This window comes from Muntiacus reevesi, chromosome 3, assembly GCF_963930625.1.
Source record: "Muntiacus reevesi chromosome 3, mMunRee1.1, whole genome shotgun sequence".
NCBI classification, from domain to species: domain Eukaryota; kingdom Metazoa; phylum Chordata; class Mammalia; order Artiodactyla; family Cervidae; genus Muntiacus; species Muntiacus reevesi.
This window is the reverse complement of record NC_089251.1, coordinates 173859095-173881807: the sequence shown is the minus strand read 5'-3', so window position 1 is coordinate 173881807 and position 22713 is coordinate 173859095. Positions and strand designations below refer to the sequence as shown.

The following is a 22713-nucleotide window of genomic DNA, read 5'->3' as shown; positions in this document are numbered from 1 at the left end:
CACAGGATCCCTTTGACAGAAGGAAGCATTCTTAAAGAGGGGATGAGGGGCCTGCCCTTATTCATTAAAAATAAGCCATTTAGTTTTCCTGAAGCCAGCAAAGCTTTCTGTAATCACAGTCTGGAGAGGTAGATCCTACACTTAAACCTACAGCTGTCATGAGGCACTTGGCTTTAACTGACCAAGCAAGTCTAGCCAGGGCCTCAGAGACCCTGGCCTTGGTGTTTATAGGTTCCAGGGCATGCCAGAAGGCTCTGCGGTGCCCTCAGCTGGCTCCCAGCGCCCTGATTCACTCTCCTACCTGGAAATGACATCTGGAGGCATGGTGCAAAAGGTCCCCTCTGCAAACCACCCCCTCCCTCGGAATTGTTTGTTTTCAAACTACTGGGGTGAAACAAAGAAAGCTCTTTGAGGTTTCTCTGAAAACTAAACATTGCTTGTAAATACTTTTCTTTTTTTTTTAAGTGGCCTTTGTATCCTGCTCAATAATCTCTGCCAGTTGTGTGTTCTTTTTGAGGTATCCCAATGAAAGAGTAGTGGATTTACAACAGTCTGTGAACCGTAAGTTCTGCTCAGCTGGTAGAGAGTCTTTAAAAATAGCTCTTGAATTTTTCAAAGTGGAATGCCATGTGTGAGCTCCCGGGATGACACGTGTGCTACACGTCGCAAAAGCCTTCACAAGTGTTACCTAATTAAACTACACACTCTCTGACAGGTGGCAGGCTCCTCTGTGTCTTGCAGAAGGGAGCTGCCGAGTGTCCAGCACCGGCTTAGAACAGTATCTCTGTTGTGCTGCCTCCAGAGAGAATGAGTCTTTGTTGGATTGCAGTTGAAATAGAGAATCCAAGAGCTTCTCTGGCACGTGGGTAATTTTAATGCGAAATTCATTACCACCCCTAGCACCTTCAGAGTTTTTCCAGCAAGGCTACTGATTGATGGCAGGAGCAGAAATGTCCTGCAGAGACCAGAACTTGGGTATAGACCCACCCACTGAGTGGCCTCAACACCAGAATCTACTGGAAGACTCAGGTCTCCAGGAGGAAGTTCAAATCTGGACCAGCAGTAGGTGATGGGGTTCCTCAAGACAGAGGTGTCAGGCAGGGACAGGAAATTGAGAACCCCTACTAGTGGATATCTGTCTGTTGTTAAGTCTGTGAGCAGGTGGAAGGGACTCGGTCACAGGCTGACACAGGATGGGGCAGAACCCCTGTCCTGGGAGAAGACCAAGGTTACTGTGCAGGTTATCAGAGCAAAGCCTTAGAAGGAAGAAGACAACCAAGCAAAACACTTGGATACAGGCTAAAGAGCCGGGGAGGAGAGGGACTCAGGAAGCTAAAGGCAGCCCGATTGTCAGCACTGAAGTCCTGACTCAGCGGGTCAGTAGATGTAAGCATGGCAATTGAGACGGTGCACCCTGGAATCAACTCGACTTCTAGCATGTGGTCTGTAATCTCTCTGAGCCTCACTCTCCTAGTTCCTAAGACGGAAATAGTAAAATTTGCTACCGCATAAGGTGCTTGAGAAGATTAAATGAAGTAAAACACGTAAAGTGCCTAGAATGGTATGTGGCACCAAGCGTGTACTTGATGGACGTTGGTGATGATGGCAGTGAAGTGAAGAGGAAGAAGATGATGGTGGTGATGGTGACAATGCTGGTGATGATAATTATGTTGATAATGATGAATCAGAAAGTACTGCAGAAATACCTGCTCCTCAAGACAGAACTGGCCCTGGGATATGCCTGCAATTTATAGGCAGAGATCTGATGACTGCTAGCAGGTGGAGAAGTGGGGTGCAGTGTGAGAGGGAGCCTTGATGAGCACTCGGTAATTACTTGATGTTTATGAGGTTATGTTGACCAAGTGACCCCAAGGAGTTTGTTGCTGCTCTTTCTTTGGTTACTTGATAATACCTTGGGGGTGGCTAATTGAAGCAATCAGTTCAGTTTTAAAAATGGGTACTATTTGAATATTAAAGAGAGAGTTATCAAGAAAATAGATATTTGCTTTCATGTATCCCTAAACTACTCTCACTTTTCCCTTGGTTGCCTACTCAGGGTAAGCAAGGACAGATGGCGGTCTTGTTTGGTCCCTAACAACATCCTTGACACATGTAATGGACAGTATCAGGTTCAGTTCAGTTGCTCAGTCGAGTCTGACTCTTTGCAATCCAATGGACTGCAGCACACCAGGCTTCCCTGTCCATCACCAACTTCCAGAGCTTGCTCAAACTCGTATCCATTGAGGTAGTGATGCCATCCAGCCATCTCATCCTCTGTTGTCCCCTTCTCCTCCTGCCTTCAGTACTTCCCAGCATCAGGGTCTTTTCCAATAAGTCAGTTATTTGCCTCAGGTGGCCAAAGTATTGGAGCTTCAGCTTCAGCATCAGTCCTTCCAATGAATATTCAGGACTGATTTCCTTTAGGATTGACTGGTTTGATCTCCTTGCAGTCCAAGGGACTCTCAAGGGTGTTGGATGCAAAGGTCTCGAGGGTGTTGGACTCTTCTCCAACACCACACTTCAAAAGCGTCACTTCTTTGGTGATCAACTTTCTTTATGATCTGACTCTCATATCCATACATGACTACTGGAAAAACCATATATAGAGAGATAATATAGAGAGAGCTTAACAAAGTCTTAGTCCTTCCTTGAACATATTTCTGTCATTGTCTTGTCTTTATTTCTCAATATACTGTCTGTCTCATTACTTGTGGATCAAATTATACAATGTCAATACCAGAGATGAAAAACATAATAGAAATTTTAATTCAGCTGATAAATGTTCATTAGTTTCCTACCATGTACAAGGCTTTAGGCTTTCTGTGCTGTGATCTCTCCACTTTCTGTCTCCTCCACTACCTTTCGTTCATGTATTCGTCCAATCTCTATAGGTGCTTTAATAGCTTTTGGGATGTTAATGGTGAGCAGCCTCTGCCCAGAAACCTTCCATGAAATCCTTATAGACAAATCTAGACAGTTGCAGCGTCATGTCGTTAAGTGGTGTGATGTGAGCATCTGACAGTCTTGGGGGTTGCAGACATCCCACAGAAAGGGTAACATCTTTAATTTTCCTTTAGACCTGTCAAAAATATTCATTAACTTCCAGACTCCAAATCATGACTGTAAAGGCCCTCGACAGTTTTGCTGTAACCAGTCTTTTCCCCATTGTTGAATCTTGCCTAGCAATTATAACCACCTTTCCATCTCTTGCCTGTTCAGTCATTCTCCTGTGCTGCATTGCTCGTCCCAACATTAAAACATTTTTGGAAGAGTTGAAGAGGTTACTTATTGTTCTGTGAATGTTTTATGGCAAAGAACTGAATTCTCTATTTCCAAAGATCATTTTCTCTTTAGTTTAATTGACATTTTCATGAATTTGTCAGGCCTGTGTCTGGTGATTAAAATTTGGAATATTTTGAAGAGCCTCTTCATAGCAACTTTCAAACTGTATATGCTCAACCTTTAAAATGTATACATAGGGTGCCCTTTGTTTCCCCTAGCTTAAGGTTTTGTGGTAAAGGTGAGCACTCTACCCAGGTTCCCTTTCTGTTGAATTTTATGAAAGTGAAAGAACCGAAAGAATTAGTCAGTCAGTTGTGTCCGACTCTTGCAACCCCGTGAACTGTAGCCCACCAGGCTCCTCTGTCCATGGGATTCTCCAGGCAAGAATACTGGAGTGGGTAGCCATTCCCATCTCCAGGGGATCTTCCCAACCCAGGGATCAAACCCTGGTCTCCTGCATTGCAGGCAGATTCTTTACCATCTGAGACACCAGGGAAGCCCTGAATTTTATGAAATGAATGAAAAATTCAAGTGTTAGTCCTTTGCGTTTGTGTACATTAGCTTGATAGGAAGGAAAAATTTGGGTGATTTAGAAGTGATACCTTATCATTGCATGGATTATGCTTTTTTTTTCTTGATAGACCTGGCTGTACCATGCAAGACTGTTTTTTCCTCTTGTTTCTCGAAATCACAATTGTATCTCTAGGTTCATTTCAGCCTTTGGGGGGGCATGTTTTATTCAGGGACACAGCCTACTCCCCTATCCAGTGTCCCAGGCATGCTGGTCATTGTGTTTGCACGCTCTGCTTTTATCAGTCCTGCTGCAGATGCTAGGGAACAGCTGTCCATCTGTTTTCTGCCCTTGGAGATCAGGTCCAAGTGTGTTTCCTGTTTGTATTCTTCTGAGGCTTCTGTTGGTTTGCTTTCCTAAGGAAAAAAATGCTACCTGCCAGGGCAAATTGGCTTACTGTTTGTATACATGCAATTTCTCTGTGCATATAATATGCATAATCTTATATGAAATAACCATTTTCTAATTAACACCCTGGTGATATTTAAGTGACTGAGGCTAGTTAAGAGACAACAAGGAAATGCTTCCAGTTTTATCTTCCCATGCTATGGGAAAGGAGAATTTGACAAGGCAGTTGAAGAGAAAGGGGAAGGAAAGCAAATTTTCTGTGAAGAAAATTCCAAGTTATTTATGTTTCAAAATCTTCAGTATTATAATGCAGTTTAAAAAAATAAGGTACAGTGAAGTGTGTGTTTGTATGCTGAATAATGTATCTTTTTTTTTAAATTAAGGCTTTTATTTTACATTGGATTATAGCTGATTAACAATGTTGTAATAGTTTCAAGTGCATGCCAAAGAGACCCAGCCATATGTATACATGTATCATTTCTTCTCCAAACTGCTCTCCCAACCAGGCTGTCACATGACATGAATAATGTATCTTTAAATGACAGGGGTCCCATAAGTATCTGTTTGTAGAAAAGAAATCAGTTATCCTGTGAGGTTCAACAAAATTAACATACATCTTCTATGCCTTGGGTTTTCTAAGTCCCAGTTATGGTATAGAATCTTGAGAGTGTGCTTAACGTGGGTGTAAATTTTGAACCAAATCTGACTCTAGCTCTACAGAAGAAATAGCATTAGAAAAAATACACTTCAAATAGAAACATTTTTGTCTTGCTTTGGGGTTGTAAAAGTAGTACATACACTGTATAGAAAAATAAGAAAATACAGAAATGCCTAAAAAAAACAAAGTTATGCTTTAACCTCTGATCCCTATCCCCATCTCACATTTCACCACATATTAGGTTATTTCTTCCCAGACTGCTGTGGATACCTCCTAAGTGCCAGACACTGCTGGGTTCTGGGGTACATCAGTGAACAAAACATACAGAATTTTTTGCCCAGTGGAGTTTACATTCTATATATGTTCACCCGTTTACCCAAATACACTTTGGAATCAAACTGTGGATACAGCGTGCTTGCTTATATTTCTTAACCTTCTATAAAGAACACTTTCCCCTTGTTAAATACTCTCCAGAGTTGTGATTTTTAATGGTTATATACCATTTTATCTTGCGAATGTACCGTAGTTTATTTAAGTGCCCCTCAATTCAAGCTATTTAAGTGTTTTTTTGTTATTATAAAAATGAGTAACCATGAATATTTTTAAATGTACATCTTCTGTTATTATAAAAATAAGTAGCCATTAATATCTTTAAATGTACATCTTCACTTTCATAATTTATTATCCTTAGGTAGATTATTGGAGAAGGTAATAGCACCCCACTCCAGTATTCTTGCCTGGAGGATCCCACGGACAGAGGAGCCTGGCGGGCTGCAGTCCATGGGGTCTCGAGGAGTCGGACGTGACTGAGTGCCTTCACTTTCACTTTTCACTTTCTTGCATCAGAGAAGGAAATGGCAACCCACTCCAGTGTTCTTGCTTGGAGAATCCCAGGGACGGGGGAGCCTGGTGGGCTGCCGTCTATGGGGTCGCACAGAGTCAGACACGACTGAAGCGACTTAGCAGCAGCAGCAGGTAGATTATTAGATATGAGTTTATTAGCGGGCTGAAAAGTAGGAACATTTTAAAGACTCCACAAACAGTGTTAAATTGCCATCTGGAAATACTGTATAGTTTGTACTTTCATTAGCAGCAATATCTATGCCTCTTAAATTTTGTACTTCTCAGAATATAATATTGTCAGGAAAAAGAAAACTTTACCAGTTTGACTGGTAAAAAGTATTCTCATAGTGTTTTCAATTCTTTATTTCTAAGAGCACATTGTTAAAAATATCTTGTTTTGTGGCTCATCTCTTAAAGTTGTTTGCCCATTTTTCTATCTAAAGTAGTGTTTTTCTTATTTATTTAGCAGCACTCTTTATATATGAAACCATTTAGCCCATTGTCATGTATGCAGCCAAATTTTCTCTAGATGAAGAATAGACATTTTCCTCAACTCTTCTACCAACCAAATCCTAAGACTGGAAATAAGAAGGCCTTCCTCTTGGTGCAGATGAGAAGTTGGAGTCTAAACCGGAATCTCTCTCTATAACCATAGGAAGAACAGCTCATTTGCTGTGACTGTAGTATCTGCAAGCAGTAATGTGTGAGAAATATAATAGTTCTATAGACAGGTCTGCATTCAGAGCCTGCGCTGGTAGAGTCACGTAGCTTGTGAGCAGAGGGAGTGAGCTCAGTACTGGGTAAATGGTGCTCTGCCTCACCCCTCCCCCACTGTAGTAATCATAGTGCATGTAAATTTAATTGCTTTCTCTAAAATATGCATGCCGTCTCTATGTACCTCAGTGTACATATAGATACACTTTCAGGATATAAAAAGAAAAAGTCCAGTCTCATGGCTGTGGCTGAGTGAACAATGAACGAGATCTTGACAAACAGCTACTGTTCTGAATAGGGGGATAGATTTATGCTTAAACTAGAGTAAACTGTGCTACCAGGTAATAATTTTGAGCAATGAAGTATGTGTGCTACAGTAACCATTAAAGAAACAGATAAATCACAGTAATTTCAACATGGCACTTTAGCCATTCAGTAAATGGGTATTTTAGATTTCATTTGCTTTTGAACTAAGTTCAATAATTTATGGAGTAAGTCATTGAAAGATTAATGTTTAGCGAGGAGGGAAATCACTTTACAAGAAGAGAAACATATCATTTATGTATATTACATCGGAGCTTGATCTGTCTGTGTTTCCATTATAAACCTGATTTTTCAAGCGCTTATTACACAGCAGTAAAAAGTTTGCCCTGGGCTAAAATTTGGTGGTTGTTTCAACTTCTGAGTTTCCAATTTTTATTTTATTCTTCGTTTTCTTAATCAAATACTGTGACATTTATGTGTGTGTTTTTGAATGTTTTATAGCATTACTGTTGGGCTTCCCGTGTGGCTCAGTGATAAAGTATCCACCTGTCAGTGCAGGAGACACAGGAGACCCGGGTTCGATCCCTGGGTCGGGAAGATCCCTTAGAGAAGGAAATGGCAACCCACTCCAGTATTCTTGCCTGGAAAACCCCATAGACAGAGGGGTCTGGTGGGCTACAACCCATGGGGTCACAAAGACTCGGATTCAACTGAGCACGCACAGTTGCATCGTCACTGTGAATTCAAAAGTTCATTTCTTTCAGAAGTAAAAGTTTGTGACTGACGACTTTAGAATACTGGATTGTCATTGCCTGTCATTGATTCTGAGGCTTTTTAAGATGGTTAAAAAACTTTTAAAGATGGTTTGAAAATGTAATTCAACGACTGAGGAAGAACAATGCTTACATGTCATGGTGGTGTCTGATTTTTACAGCTACAAAGACAACAATAATAATGCTCTAAATCAAGACAAAATGTGAGCCAGTCTCTTAGAGGATTCATTTAAATTTGGCATCTCCAGTTTGGTGAAGTTACATACTTTTATAAATCCATATTCACACACTCACTCTGCATACTAATCAGATCAGATGTTATTTATATGATAATGTGGAGGCTTTGGGTTTTTTTATATTCTCAGTTATGTTCATCTTACTTGATCATGAGTTCCTGAGATTCAGTGACTCTTCTTTATACTTCCAGTTCCCAGCATGTCAGTAAAGTATAAAGGTGGCACTTAAGAAATATTGGTTGAATAAATGAATACATGAATGTTTGTTCAGTTACAGTCTGTCACCAACTTCTGAAGATTATTCATTCTAAAACGTGTGAGTCACTGGGTTAGGACTTCTAGTTCATTTTGCTGTAAAAATATAATGGAAAAAGTAAATTATCCCTCAAAGTCTTATTTAATTTCCAACTGTTACACTCCAACATAAGTAATAGAGTCACTATAGTTGACAGAGGTCTGGATCAGTTTTTGAAATAGCCCGCATCCCAGGCAGCAGACAGTACCATGGTCATGATCTCAAATCCTCCAGTTATACAGATTCCACATGTTGTAAATAACTTATTCTATTGTTGGACACCTGGCTTTACCTGCCCCCTCCACCTTTAAATGATGTTAAGCTCATCCTTTTTATTTTAGAATCATTAGTCTTGATCATCTCCTCCTAGAGAACGGAAGACCAGAGTAGAGTTTAGATGTGACTCAGGATACACGCATCTCTTTAACCTCCATGCCACTGAATCCAGGATTTGAAGCAACTCTGAGCAGCCTTGTCTGGGATGGCAGTTCTCAAAGTATGGCTCCCCAGGGCTTCCCTGGTGACCCAGTGGTCAAGAATCTGCCTGCCAATGCAGGGAACAGGGGTTTGATCCCTGGTCCTGGAATACCCCACACACTCAAGAGCCCACGAGTAGCAACTACCGAGCCTGCGTGCTGCAATCCCTGAAGCCCACACGCCTATAGTCTGTGCCCCTCACCGCAGTGAAGAGTAGCCCCCACTTGCTGAAACTCGATAAAGCCTGTGCGCAGTAATGAAGACCCAGCACAGCCAAAAATAAATGAATAAATAAATAATAAAAAGCATGGCTCCCCAGCCAGCAGTGTGGTCTTCACCCGGGAACTTGGTCTTAATGCAAATCAGCAGGTTCACCCCAGATGGACAGAATCTGGAATTCTGGGGAGGGTCCCAGCCATGGTGTTGAACAAGCCCTCTAGGCGGTTGCAAAGTGCCTAAAGCGCAACCGCTGTTCTAGGGCTCATTGGAGTGTGATCCCAAGACGGGACCTCTTGCCAGTCCTCTGGGCAGCAAGCTCCATGATGGCACGCATGTGAGGGCGAGTGATAAAGCCCTTCCCCTTTATCAGCCAGCTGTCCAGCACTCTTCTGCTGAAAGTGATGATCACGGGGACTTGGAACTGTTGGATGAGTGTGGTTCAAGGTGCAGTTCATGGTACAGTGGTCAGACACGGTGGAGACACGGGAACCTTTTGGCTCCGTGTGGCTGAGCTCGCTTCAGGATGGATGTTGGCTGCACAAGTCTGCAACTTGGTCATTTTGTCACACCTACTATGAGAAGTTTCAAGTAGATTTGAAACCTGTTACATTTTCATAGGAAATTTTATTGTGATATTACTCAAAGTGCTGTTAGATTCTTGCAATATAAATTGCTGTTAAGTATTTTTCAGTGGTTACAAAAATGGCCAAAAGGATCTCAGTTAGCTGTGCAGGTGAACTCCTTGTAAAGAAATGACCAACAAGAGCAGCAGGAGCTCACCCTTAAAAGTTTTGGTCCAGTCTCGCCTATAGTCCTTTCAAGCAAGTATCCTAATTTGTTAAAGTTATTTTTAAGTAAATAAACCCACAGTTCTGTTTTTTAAAAATTAAAAAGATTTTATTTGGAAATTTTGTACCAATTCAATATTTACTGTTTCCACTAACACTCTGGTATTATCAATAACTACTGTTGAAACACATAATAAATGCTTTCTTTCACTCAGCCCCTTCTCTTCCCACCCTGCCCCCGTGTGCTATGCTGTCATGCCCCACTCTTTGTGACCCCATGGACTGGGCCCATCAGGCTCCTCTGTCCATCAAATTCTGCAGGCAGGAGTACTGGAGTGGGTTGCCATTTTCTACTCCAGGGGATCTTCCCGACCCAGGGATAGAACTCGTGTCTCCTTTCTCTTGCATTGGCAGGCGGATTCTTCACCATCAAGCCACCTGGGGAGCCTCGGTGTCCCCCGAGCCCCCGCCCCCTCTGTGGAGGGACCTGTTATCACCGTGCCATGTGGGAAGGTGCACAAGCGGCTGCCTGCCTTCTCTCCCTGGAAGCCCTTCCCATGTTCGTCTTTTTCTTCTCTTCTCTGAGTAAATAGCCCAAGTTCCTCCAATCGATCTCATTTGCATGATTCCATTTCCAGACACCCTTCTAGTGAAGGTTCTCTTGGTTTTCATTATCCTCTGGAAGACGTGGCAACCAGCGCTGGGCACAGTGGTCCAGAGAACACCTGCCTGTATCGCGCCTGCTGCTGCTGCCAAGTCGCTTCAGTTGTGTCTGACTCTGTGCGACCCCATAGACGGCAGCCCACCAGGCTCCCCCGTCCCTGGGATTCTCCAAGCAAGAACACTGGAGTGGGTTGCCATGTCCTTCTCCAATGCATGAAATTGAAAAGTGAAAGTGAAGTCACTCAGTCGTGTCCTACTCTTTGTGACCCCATGGACTGCAGCCTACCAGGCTCCTCCGTCCTTGGGATTTTCCAGGCAAGAGGACTGGAGTGGGGTGCCATCGCCTTCTCTGATACCACCTGCTAGAACAAAGGAATATGGGGCCTGTGATTTTTCTTTTTAACCTTTTTAGTCTGTTTTTGGCTCTGCTGGGTCTTCATGGCTGTGCTCAGACCTTCTCTAGCTGTGGTGAGTGGGGACTACTCTCTCGTTGCAGTGCGTGAGCTCTAGAGTCTACAGCACAGTCTCAGCAGTTGTGGTATATAGGCTCAGCTGCAAGCCCCCCCCCCCACCCCCAGGGCGTGGGATCTTCCTGGACTTGGAACTGGGATTCCTTGCATTGGCAGGCAGATTGGTTTGTTTGGTTTTTTTTGTAATCACATTTATTTTTGTTTATTTACCTATTTGGATGTATATTGGATGTATATATATTTGCTTATTGTCTTTTTAAAAATTTATTTATGTTTAATTGAAGGATAATTGCTTTACAGTATTCTGTTGGTTTCTGCCAAACATCAACATAAATCAGCCATAGGTATACCTGTGTCCCCTTCCTCTTGAACCCCCCTCCCACCTCCCTCCCCAGGCCGGTGAATTCGTAACCACTGGGCCACCAGGGAAACCCCTGGGTCTGTGATTTAGTCATTAAGTGCAAATAATTCCCATGAGTGACTTCTGAAATCACTGGAATGTCAGCTCCGTGAGGGCAGCAACTGTCTTTTTCAGTGTTTATCCTTCTTGACTAGAACAGTGCTTAGCATACAGTGATGATCAATAAATATTTTTTAAATTAAAGAATGATTAGATGGAAGAGTGAATGAAGAGACAGTGGGGAGAAGTTTTATTTATTTATGGCTGCACGTGGGCTTCTAGTTGTGGTGAGTGGGGGCTTCTCTTCCTTGTGGGGGCTTCTCGTTGCAGGGGGCTTCTCCTGTTACAGAGCACAAACTCTAGAATGCTGGCTCAGTAGTTTCAGACTGCGGCCTCTAGAGTGAGGGCTCAGGAGTTGTGGCTCATGGGTTCCACAGCGTGTAAAATCCTCCCAGACCAGGGATCGAACCTGTGTCCCCTGCGTTGGCAGGCAGATTCTTAACCACTGGACCACCAGGGAAGTTCTGGAAAGAAATTAAAAACAAGCAGCCCCATTTAGTTGCTTTCCATCACTTTTCTCTTGTGTTAATCAATCCCAATCGGCAATGAGATTACCCAGAAAACCTCTTTGTGAATCTGGATTCTCTGCACATTGTTCTTACAACACTGAGGTTGGATGGACCATCCAGAGTGGCTGGACATCATGGTGTCCACCACTGGGAAGTGCAGTGGCCATTTGTATGTTGGTGGGCTTCCCTGGTGGTTCAGAGATTAAAGCCTCTGCCTGCAATGTGGGAGACCTGGGTTCAACCCCTGGGTTGGGAAGATCCCCTGGAGAAGGAAATGGCAACCCACTCCAGTATTCTTACCTGGAGAATCCCATGGACAGAGGAACCTGGTGGGCTACAGTCCACGGGGTCGCAAAGAGTCGGACACGACTGAGTGACTTCACTCACTTACTCACTCACTCATCAGTAAGCTAAACTACATTATACAACTTTTTAAAAAGGATGATTAAAATATCTTTATGACACTGTGCCTTTTAATTTTTACACTTACATGACACGAGACACTGTGTTAGTTTTATTCACAGGATGAACATGTCCATGCTTCTGCCATGACACATGTCATTGGAATGATCTATTGTCATTCCCACGGTCTAGGTTTTATCTCTGTCTCTCTGCAAGATGCTTGGCGCCTGCTCTGTACTCAACGCCGTTCAAGTTGTAGCCTGAAAGATCCAGTGCATCATCTCCTAAGACAGTTTAGAAGTTAAACTACCTCGTTTGAAATGAGGCTTGAGAGCACCGAGCTTGACACTCTAAGGTTCAAATTATCCTTGATTTTAACCAGTTCATCTAATGTTTACTAACAACCCTATGTTTTACCACAGCCATGGATCATGATGGCAGAATGTATCTCCTTTCTCCCCGAACTGAGTTCTGCCCCTGTGCTGGGTCCTGGGTACTGCCAGTCGGTAGGGGTTGGGGGCATGTGCATTTCCTAGATGTCCCCTTGGGAGGCCCCTCGGTTTACACTAGGGGATCTCAGACCTGCCTCTAGCTTCGCTGGAGGACAGTTCTGTATGGACCTGGCTTGTGATGTTGGTCAGGGAGATCTAGTGTACTCTCTGCCAGAATTCAGAGGAGAAATTCTCACTCACAGGCATAGTCCTGTATCTTTTGACTTACCTTGTGCTATGTCCTCAGTTGCTTCAGTTGTGTCTGACCTTTTGTGGCCCTATGGACTGTAGCCCACCAGGCTCCTCTGTCCGTGGAATTCTCCAGGCAAGATGGGTAATGTCAATCTTTAACTGATCATGTCTTTTTTGCATTAAACATTAGAAAGCTTAGCGCCTTCAAATGTGTGGTCTCCGTAACCTGTATTTTGTGAACCAACAGTATTTCATGGACCGGTTTCACTATAGAATCTTGATTTTTCTCCCTCTTTGTATCATTTACATTAGTCTTTTAACTTTATCCTGTAACATTGCACTTAAATTTCATAAGCCATTCTAAGTCATTTTTGCATCATGGAGAGATCTAATAAATATGTAGCAAATACTTGGAGAACATGGGCTAAGGCAGCAAGGAGACTCAGCACAGGGCAGTGATGGCTAGGTAGAAATTGCCACTTTTGTTTCTTTCTTATCACTGCTTCTAGACATTTACTGATCTGTTAATTATGGTTAGACTTTAAAGTTGCAGTCAATGGAATAGCATTCAACTGTGGGGGAAAAAACATTTTTTTCCTTGGGACCTTTCTTTGATGTGGTGGGATGGGAGTAGTTTTCCATTCACTTTCACTCACTAGAAAAAATTTTATATGCTAGGCTGTGAGTTTATTTATAGGAGCCTGAAAATGACGAACGCTTCCTGTTTCACCTGTGAACGATTTAGGTGAAACAAGACATAGACAAGGCATGGGGCCAGACTGAGAACACACAGCCCACTGCAGATTTTACCCTAAGAGTGATTAAATACCGCCTGTTCTTTTTAAGTTCTCACAGATCTACGCTGTAGATCATTTTGAGAGTATTTGCTGAATTGCTTTTACTTACGGATATAACTCCTTGCAACCCGAAAGAAGTCTTAAAGCATGAAAATACATGTTCCAGTCAGTGAGACCTGAAACAGAAATCTGTGGAAGAGTCAGAATCACTGGCAGAGGAAACAAGTTTAAGCAAATCAAACCAATAGGTAGCCCTCGAGCACTTCTCATGAGCAGAGAGCCTGTGCAAGACTTTGGAGAGAAACACCCGTTAAGAAGAGCGACCCATCCTGTTCATTGCTGTCTCTTTATCACTTCATATGGGACCTGGTGCATGATCAGTGCTGAATAGTTTTGTTGGAGTGTGTTTACGCAGACACACTCTGTGTGTGTCTGTCTGCCTGTGGGTACAGTGAGTCTCCGATAAGAGGGCATTTATGGTCTAGTTGAGGGAATAACTAGACCCTGAACTTCCCTGACAGCTCAGATAGTAAAGCATCTGCCTGCAATGCAGGAGACCCGGGTTTGATCCCTGCGTCAGGAAGATCCCCTGGAGAAGGAAATGGCAATCCACTCCAGTACTCTTGCCTGGAAAATTCCATGGATGGAGGAGCCTCGTGGGCTACAGTCCAGGGGGTCACAAAGAGTCGGACACGACTGAGCGACTTCATTTTCTTTGAAGGAATAAAATTAAGTGAGCAGAGAGTGTGTATCCGCTAAGTCACTTCAGTCATGTCCGACTCTTTGTGACCCCATGGACTGTAGCTCACCAGGCTCCTCTGTCCCTGGGATTCTCCAGGCAAGGATACTGGAGTGGATTGCCATGCCCTCCTCCAGGGGATCTTCCTGTCCCGCGGATCGAACCTTCGTCTCTTTGCATCCTGCATTGGCAGGCAGGTGTGTTTTTTTGTTGTTGTTTTTTTTTTTTTTTTTTACCACTAGCACCACCTGGGAAGCCCCAAGCCCAAGAGTACCTCCACATAAGGACCCTCAGGCATAGTGTTTAAGACAGAGCTGAGCAGGGAAGGTTTAAGGAGAGATGGGTTTGTAGCTGGAGCTGAAGGATGAGTAGGGCTTGGGTGGACAGGAAGCAGCAGGACATTCTAGGTAGTCATGAGCAAAAGTGAAACACTAGGAAAGCATCTACTCGGGGACAGTGGACCCAGCACCCAGTCTCTGAGAAAAGGGTTTATGATCTAACCAGTTGGTTCAATGGGTCTCTCCTTCAGAAATGTGACCTTTATCCTGTCTGCACGGTGTATCCACATTTGGGGAAAGATTTTGGAACATAGACGTGACACAGTACTAAGCCCTGTGCTTCTGAAGTTGATGTGAGCATACAGATCAGCTGAGGATCTTGGTAAAATGCAGGTTTTGATGCAGGAGATGGGAAGTGGGGCCCAAGACTGCCTTTTCTAACCGGCTTCCAGGTGATTCTAACGCTCGTGATGTTGTTGTTCAGTTGTGTCTGACTCTGCAATCCCACAGACTGCAGCATGCCAGGCTTCCCTGTCCTTCACTATCTCCTGGCGCTTTCTCAAACTCATGTCCATTGAGTTGGTGATGCCATCTAACCATCTCAGCCTCTGTTATCTCCTTCTCCTCCTGCCCTCAATCTTTCCCAGCATCAGGGTTTTTTCCAATGAGTCAGCTCTCTGCATCAGTTGGCCAAAGGATTGAAGCTTCAGCTTCAGCATCAGTCCTTCCAGTGACTATTCAGCATTGATTTCCTCTAGGATTGATCAAGGAGACTAGTTTGATCTCCTCACTCATGATGCATGAAGCACTTTAAATACCAAAGACAAAACATTAGGATTTCAATGTTTATTGGACAGTAGTGTTTGAGTGGACATGACACTGCTCCATCCTGGGGTTTCAGAGTTAGAAAGGAACTTGAAGACAATCAAATGGTTTGTTTATCTTTTGTTGCCTTTGGAAAAATCAAATAAAATAAAACTGAGATCTAAAGTGGGAGCCAGATTGGAACATAATTCTACCGGCTCGAAGTCAGCATCTCCCACTCTGCCATGCATTGTGGTCCAGGTCTGTGAGGGGGACGGCAAAGAAGCTGGTGTCTATGAGAGCAGATGCGTTGGCTGGGAGAAGGGAGAAGCAGCATCTCCTAATGTGATGGGAGTGAGAAAACTTCCACGAAAACAGTGAGGTGTAAAACCTGGTAGAATGAACACATGCCACATTGATGGGCTGGAATGGAGGAGTCAGACAAGGGGAGGATACCTGGCCAGCAGGGACATGCCATTATTTCGGGCTTCCTGTTAAGTGATGGATGCCACATGTGTCTTTTTTTTTTTAATTAATTAAAGTATTTATTTGGCTGTGCTAGGGCTTAGTGGGATGTTTAGTTAAGGCATGTGGGATCTAGTTCCCTGACCAGGAATTGAACCCAGGCCTCCTGCATTGAGTGTATGGAGTCTCAGCCACTGGACCACTAGGAAAGCCCACGTCGACCACCAGCAGCACCTTTGCCCGGCAGTTCAGAGCTTTGTTGCTGCCGTTCATCGAATGCATTGGTAAGAGCCTGTGGCATTTCACTTGTGGCTGAAAGTTGTAAGCACACAGCCCTCTTGCTTTTTTCCGCCTTCCTCTTCCTGTTCCCGAGGTGGAGGAGGAGAACTTGGCGCTAAGCAGGGCTGGTGGACTCCTGGTGTTCTTCCTCCCTGCTTTTGGAACAAGCAGATGGGTTTATCCCTCTTGCTTTCTCAGCTGGAAGTTCCTTTGGCTTCCAGCACTGCCGGCATCAAGGGAGGGAGAGGTGCGGATTTCCACAAAAACGTGAAAGCTAGGTTGGTGTGGGAGTGAGGGCTGGGTACTTGTTTTCCAGGCCCTATTCTGCCCTGAGTGGATTTTGATGGTGTTATATTGCACAACGAGTGTGGCGCTTCAGAGTGAAAACCCAGCCATGGAAGGTCAGAACTTTAGTTTCTTATTTGACCTCAACTGATGTGACTGCTTCCCTGGTGGCTCAGATGGTAAAGCGGCTGCCTGTAATGTGGGAGACCTGGGTTCAATCCCTGGGTCGGGAAGACCCCCTGGAGAAGGAAATGGCAACCCACTCCAGTAGCCTGGTAGGCTATAGTTCATGGGGTCGGAAAGAGTCGGACACGGCTGAGCAACTTTACTGGTTGGTTCACTGGTGTGACCGCAGGGTGTGTTGGTATGTGTATGTATGTTGCGTGTGTGTGAGTGTGTGTGCACATGCCCAAGTAGGTGGAAACACATACATGCTCTCATGTTTTGGTTTTCAGAAACCACTTATTTCATCTTGAAACTTTTTTTTTTTTGCTTTTGTGTTTGACATGGGCTTCCCAGGGGCTGCTAGTGGGAAAGAGCCCACCTGCCAATGCTGGAGACAAAGGGATGCAGATTTGATCCCTGAGTTGGGAAGATCCCCTGGAGGAGAGCTTGGCAACCCACTCCAGTATTCTTGCCTGAAGAATCCCATGGACAGAGGAGCCTGGCAGGCTACGGTCTATAGTGTCGTAGAGTCAGACATGACTAAAGCAACTTAGCATGCATGCACATACATGTTAGACATAATAAACATTCAGGGAATTGTTTCCAGAAATTGTCCAATTTAACAAGAGATGAATATGAGGTTTTTTGCCCCAGTAATTTTTTTGTCATCTAATTCCTTTATTAAAAAAAAGTATATAGTACTATGCTTTAGTTTCTTTCAGTCAAACTATAAATATGAGATTATTTCTTAAATCATCATGGACTTTTATTGTTAAACATAAGCTGCTTGCATATAGCTTTATGACATTAGTTATTAAAAGTTTTTAAACTTCAAGAAAATGTTTTAAACAGGGCATGGCCTAATTTGAGAAATTAAGTTTTGATATCTCTTAAGAAGTTTTTAATTGTTGAGATAAAACTAAAGTTATTATCAGATTTAATTTTTTAGAATAGTTATTATGCTTAAAAATATAAAAATATTATGTGCTTTCACACTTGATACAGAAGCCTTTGCAGGAATAATCATTGGTGTTTTCACCGATTCAGAAATACAGAAGCCATTGTGGAAATAATCAATCATTGGTGTTCAAGAATCCTTCTAATGAATGCCCTGGCAGTTTAGTGGTTAGAATTCCACACTTTCACTACTGAGTCTGTCACTGTTTTCATTTTTCCCCAGTCTATTTGTCATGACGTGATGGGACCAGAGGCCACGATCTTTGTTTTTTGAATGTTGAGTTTTAAATCAGCTTTTTCACTCTCCTCTCTCACCTTCATCAAGAGGCTCGTTAGTTCCTCTTCTCTTTGTGCCATTAGGGTGGTGTCATTCCCCTCATTCAGTTTAGTTCAGTCGCTCAGTCATATCTGACTCTTTGTGACCCCATGGACTGCAGCATGCTGGGCTTCCCTGTTCATCACCAACTCCTAGAGCTTGCTCAAACTCATGTCCATCGAGTCAGCGATGCCATCCAACCATCTCATCCTCTGTCATCCCCTTCTCCTGCCTTCTATCTTTCCCAGCATTAGGGTCTTTTCCAGTGAGCCAGTTCTTTGCATCAGGTGGCCGAAGTATTGGAGCTTCAGCTTCAGCATCAGTTCTTCCAGTGAATATTCAGGACTGATTTCCTTTAGGATTGACTGGTTTGATCTCCTTGACGTGCAAGGGACTCTCAAGAGTCTTCTCCAACACCGTGGCTCTAAAAGCATCAATGCTTCGGCGCTTGGCTTTCTTTATGGTCCAACTCTCTCATCCACACATGATTGCTGGAAAAACCATAGCTTATTCCCCTCATTACTCTGGCTGAATCAGGAGTGGATAAGAGGGCAGCCTAACCTGAGAATGGGACAAGGAAGGAGGATGTTAAGGAGCCTTTCAATGCCCATTCTTTTTTTTTTTTTTTTTTTAATAGTTCTTTTAATTTTTTAAAGTTGAAGTATAATTGATTTACAATGTCATGTTAGTTTCTAGTGTACCACAAAGTGATCCAGTTATATATGTGCATGTGTGTGTTTATGTATTTGAAAAGAATATAGAATCTTCTCCATTACGGTTTCTCCCAGGATATTGAATATAGTTCCCTGTGCTATACAGTAGGACCTTTCTTTATGTATTTTATATATAGTGGTGTGTACCTGTTAATCCCAAGATCCTAATTTATTCCTCCTTCCCTCCCTTTTCCGTAGCCTTAAATTTGCTTTCTATGAGCCTGTTTCTGTTTTGTAAACAGGTCTATTTGTATCATTTTTGTAGATTTCACATATAAGTGATATTATCAGGTATTTGACTTTCTCTACCTGACTTACTTCACTTAGAATGATAATCTCTAGGTCCATCCGTGTATCTGCACATTCTCTGCCCACTTTGACCTGAATCCATCCTTCTTTATTATGTAAGCAGTACCCGTATTGCTGCATCCGTGTATGTATACATGCACCAGTCACGGCGCTCTTTCTGCCTGGCTCTTTCACACCGTTTCATTTCACATTGTGCAGTGGAAGAAATCTATTTCTTTTTTAGTGCTAAACAGAATAAAAAACTGTCCAGCACTTTTCCCCTCAAGTGTGTATGACACATTTCCAAACCTGTCTCATGCTCTGCACAGGTGTTTTATCCAACTGTACATCAGTACCTGCTAGCTTTAACTCTTTATTGTGATGTTCTATTTCTTAGGTTCAATGGTGGGCTCACAAGGCTTTCATCATATTCACAAGTGCATGACAGAGTGGTAGTCTTTTGCATGTTTGTCATTAATATCATGTGACATCTATCAATATCATAATAGTAGAATTTTGCCAAATAGCGCATTCTGTTTTCTCACCAAGCATCATATAGGTCCTTAACTTAGTGGGTAATTTTACAACCTTCTCCTCACTTTTGTAGCATTTTTTACTTTAGGGTACATTTAGTCTAAGAAATCCCTCATTATAATGATGATTGTCTCTCCTTGAGAGATGAAATTTATAATGTTTGCTCTGAATCACATTATTTGTGGCATGCTCTGTGGGTGGAAAAGCACTAGAAACAATCACAGTGCGAGATCTCCTGTTCAACATTTTCTGTTCCTGATGAAACAGATGTTCTGCATGGAAACTAACTGGGTCCATTATTTTAATGGGGTGAATTGTAATACATTATACATCAAACTTACACCCCCAACCAATTTCCTAAGTAGCTTCAGCACAATCAAATGTCTGTTATAAGTGACAAACTAACACGTGAAAATGAATTGTTTTAGATTATTAGTTCCAGATCATCAAACATTTAATATGATTGTTAACAAGCATCAGCTTTGTATGCAGGCATGGGTATGTTTTGCATAATAAACCATAAATATTGTGTTTATTATGTGGAGTAGCAAGTGATGCACCAATAAATAAAATTTATTAGAAAAGTGCAGATAAAAATGTACAATAAAAGCAGGTAATTTCTTATCAGGGTCTGCATTATCTTGTAAGTAGAGACTTGGAGTATCAAGACAGTTAAGAACAGAGGCACGAAGAGTTGAATCCGTTACTCTGTGTTGATGGGTATGGATTTGGGTGCTAGAAGGACAATTTCAGAGAAAATTTCAGAGGAACTAATAGAGTTGTGTCATAATTCTGAGGCTTCTATACCAACTCCTGAATGGGAAGACTTAGGATGAAAAAATTGCAAACTATACCTTTGCTTACTTCCTACAGTTGAAGTTTGTAAATTTCTCTATGCACTGATGCTAAAAGGTTCGATATCAGGGCATCAGATTGTTTTCTAAGCACCAAGAACCTCCAAAATACATGTCCCTTTTGTTGATTGCACTTGAGTCTGACATCATACCAATCAGACTTAGAATGTAACTCAAACATTTCCATACATTGTTTTATTACAATAGAATATATATTTGATCATTATAAACAAAAGTGGTAATACAGACCAGGAGCATGTTAACCAGAGAGAAGTTCAGTGGGACTTCACACCACTCTGATATTTCCTCATAGCAAATGAGGTCCTGGAACTGGAGTCGAGTGGGTTGCCAGTCCATTAAAACAGTTTTTTCCTGTGGTCTGCTTATCCACATCACCCCATTCTCAGATGTAACCACTCCAATACTCATTTTATCTTCTATATTTGTACCAGATTCCTGTTACCTTGTTTACATTTATACTTTTGTTCAGAGTTACATTTCATTGCTGCATTTTAAAATATTGGTCTAGATTCGTAATTGTGTTAAAGATGAAATGGGCAAACAAACAAACAAAAAAAACAATTAGATGCAAGTGAGAATTTGTAATTTGAGATGATCTTTGTCCATTTCCTGAATGTTAACTGACTAATGTTAACTAAGAAAACAGTCTTCACATAGTACCCATGTAGTCCTGAAGAAGGTAGTGATCTTTTTTTTTTTTGGTGATCTTTAAGAACACAATAGGATTATCGGAAAACTTTCATAATTTGATATTTCAAGCTTGTATAATGTTGGTGATATTACTCCTTCCTCTAAAACTGTCCATTTTCCTGTTTATGACTTACTGATCAGCCGGGGACTGATCTTGGACCACCCTGGTCTTGGACCAGACTTTGGTGTGAATCTTTGCTTTAGCACGTATTTACGTTTAAAGCTTTTCTCTAGTTATGAAAAAATATCAGTGTGGTGCTCTGTTTACTTATTTAACTCACCTTTTGATAGTATGCCATAACACTTCTAATAATGTCATTATCCTGTTTATTTCAATATATTTTTTAAACACAGGTAACTGGTGTATCTTTTTTTTTTTTCTTTCGAAGGGGTACAGTTTTTTTAAAACTGTGAAATGAGAGTATTATCCTCTGTAATTTTATCTCTAAAATCCTTTGAATCCCCTGCCTCTTCTTTATGACTTCATGACACAAATGGATCGTAGTAAATTCTGTGTCTTTGTGGCGGCCCAGTGTCATCCGGGAAATCATTTTACCATTAACTCTCCATACTCTCCAGTTAGACTGTGCCTTTCTCTTCCGCAATAAAATTGTCACCAGTGTCAAGCAGTGTAATTTGGAAAACAGTTCACTTTTAAAAAGGCTAGGGCTCTCATTTAAAAAAACAGTTTTTTTCAGAAAATCTGTTTATCTCCTCCCACTGTAACCTAGCATTTCCCAACTCTCCCCCATCTCTTCTTACACATTATTTGTCTTTTCTGGTGTGTGCCACGTTTGGAAGTCTCATTAAACCAGCATCTGTTCTGTTTTAGGAGAAACCCGAAGCCAGCCCCACGTCACTTCAGCTGCGGTCCCAGATCGAAGTAAGCACAGTGACTTTAATCATCTATTTTTGCTTCTGTCTGTTTTTAAAAGTGGTATTATGTAAAAATGAGATGAAGCCTGCTGTTCTGCCTGCACTGACCCTCCGGATCTTCTCTCCTAGGAGTCACTTGGCTTCTGCAGTGCGGTGTCAACACCAGAAGTGGAAAGAAAGTAAGTTTTCCTCCTTTTGTCCTGGAGCAGAATTTCTAGGGTGTCTTTTAGGTCCTTTCTGACGGAAATGGGATAGGTGATTGTATGCATACTGTGTATGTACTGTGGAACTTGAAGTTTATTTTCCCTGCGTGTGTGTGTGTGTGTACATGTATGTAGGTGGATGAGTGTGTTCTGTAATTCAATTGGTGATGCCCAAGGCTTCTGCAAAGTGTTATTGATTTCACACTCCTTGTTGTAAGTGAACCTGAAATATTTGAGAGTGAGCATGGAGAAAAGGGAGAGACAGCTAAGTCAACCAAAATGGTTTTCTTCTTTTACACTGGTTTTTGATACAGGATGGAAGTCATAAAGAAGCAAAGTACAAAAATATAATACATTCCAGAGTACAACAGTGATTACAGTACCCCTCTGCACCTTGCTTTGGAGTGTGTGTGTGTGTGTGTGTTGGTCAGTTGTGTCTGACTCTTTGTCATGGACTGTAGCCTGCCCAGCTCCTCAGTTCATGAAACTCTCCAGGCAAGAATACTGGAGTGGGTGGCCATGCCCTGCTCCAGAGGATCTTCCCGACCCAGGAATCGAACCCGGGTCTCCTGCATTGCAGGCAGATTCTTTACCACGGAGCCACCTTAAAACAAGAATAAACACTTGTCACAGAAGATGGTAAATGCTCGCTAACCTTTCCCGTTCAAGGTAGTCCTTTTGGCTTACTCGTCCTAACTTGGACCCTGTAATCTTGACTCTCCTGGAAGATAATTCTATGTTATAGTTTATATTTCCAGTATTTCTTTTAGGTCACTTAAGGAAAAAAAAAGCAA

At 42.3% G+C, this 22713-nt stretch overlaps 1 protein-coding gene across 2 annotated transcripts in view; it reads left to right on the top strand.

The window, feature by feature from the left end:
• SASH1 (SAM and SH3 domain containing 1) overlaps positions 1-22713 on the top strand; it is a 185687-nt gene that overhangs the window by 63866 nt on the left and 99108 nt on the right. For both annotated transcript variants that reach the window (XM_065931175.1, XM_065931178.1), the window contains exons 3-4: positions 21673-21723; positions 21846-21895. In XM_065931175.1, the coding sequence (XP_065787247.1) occupies positions 21673-21723; positions 21846-21895 (101 nt within the window). The remainder of the gene's footprint in view (positions 1-21672; positions 21724-21845; positions 21896-22713) is intronic.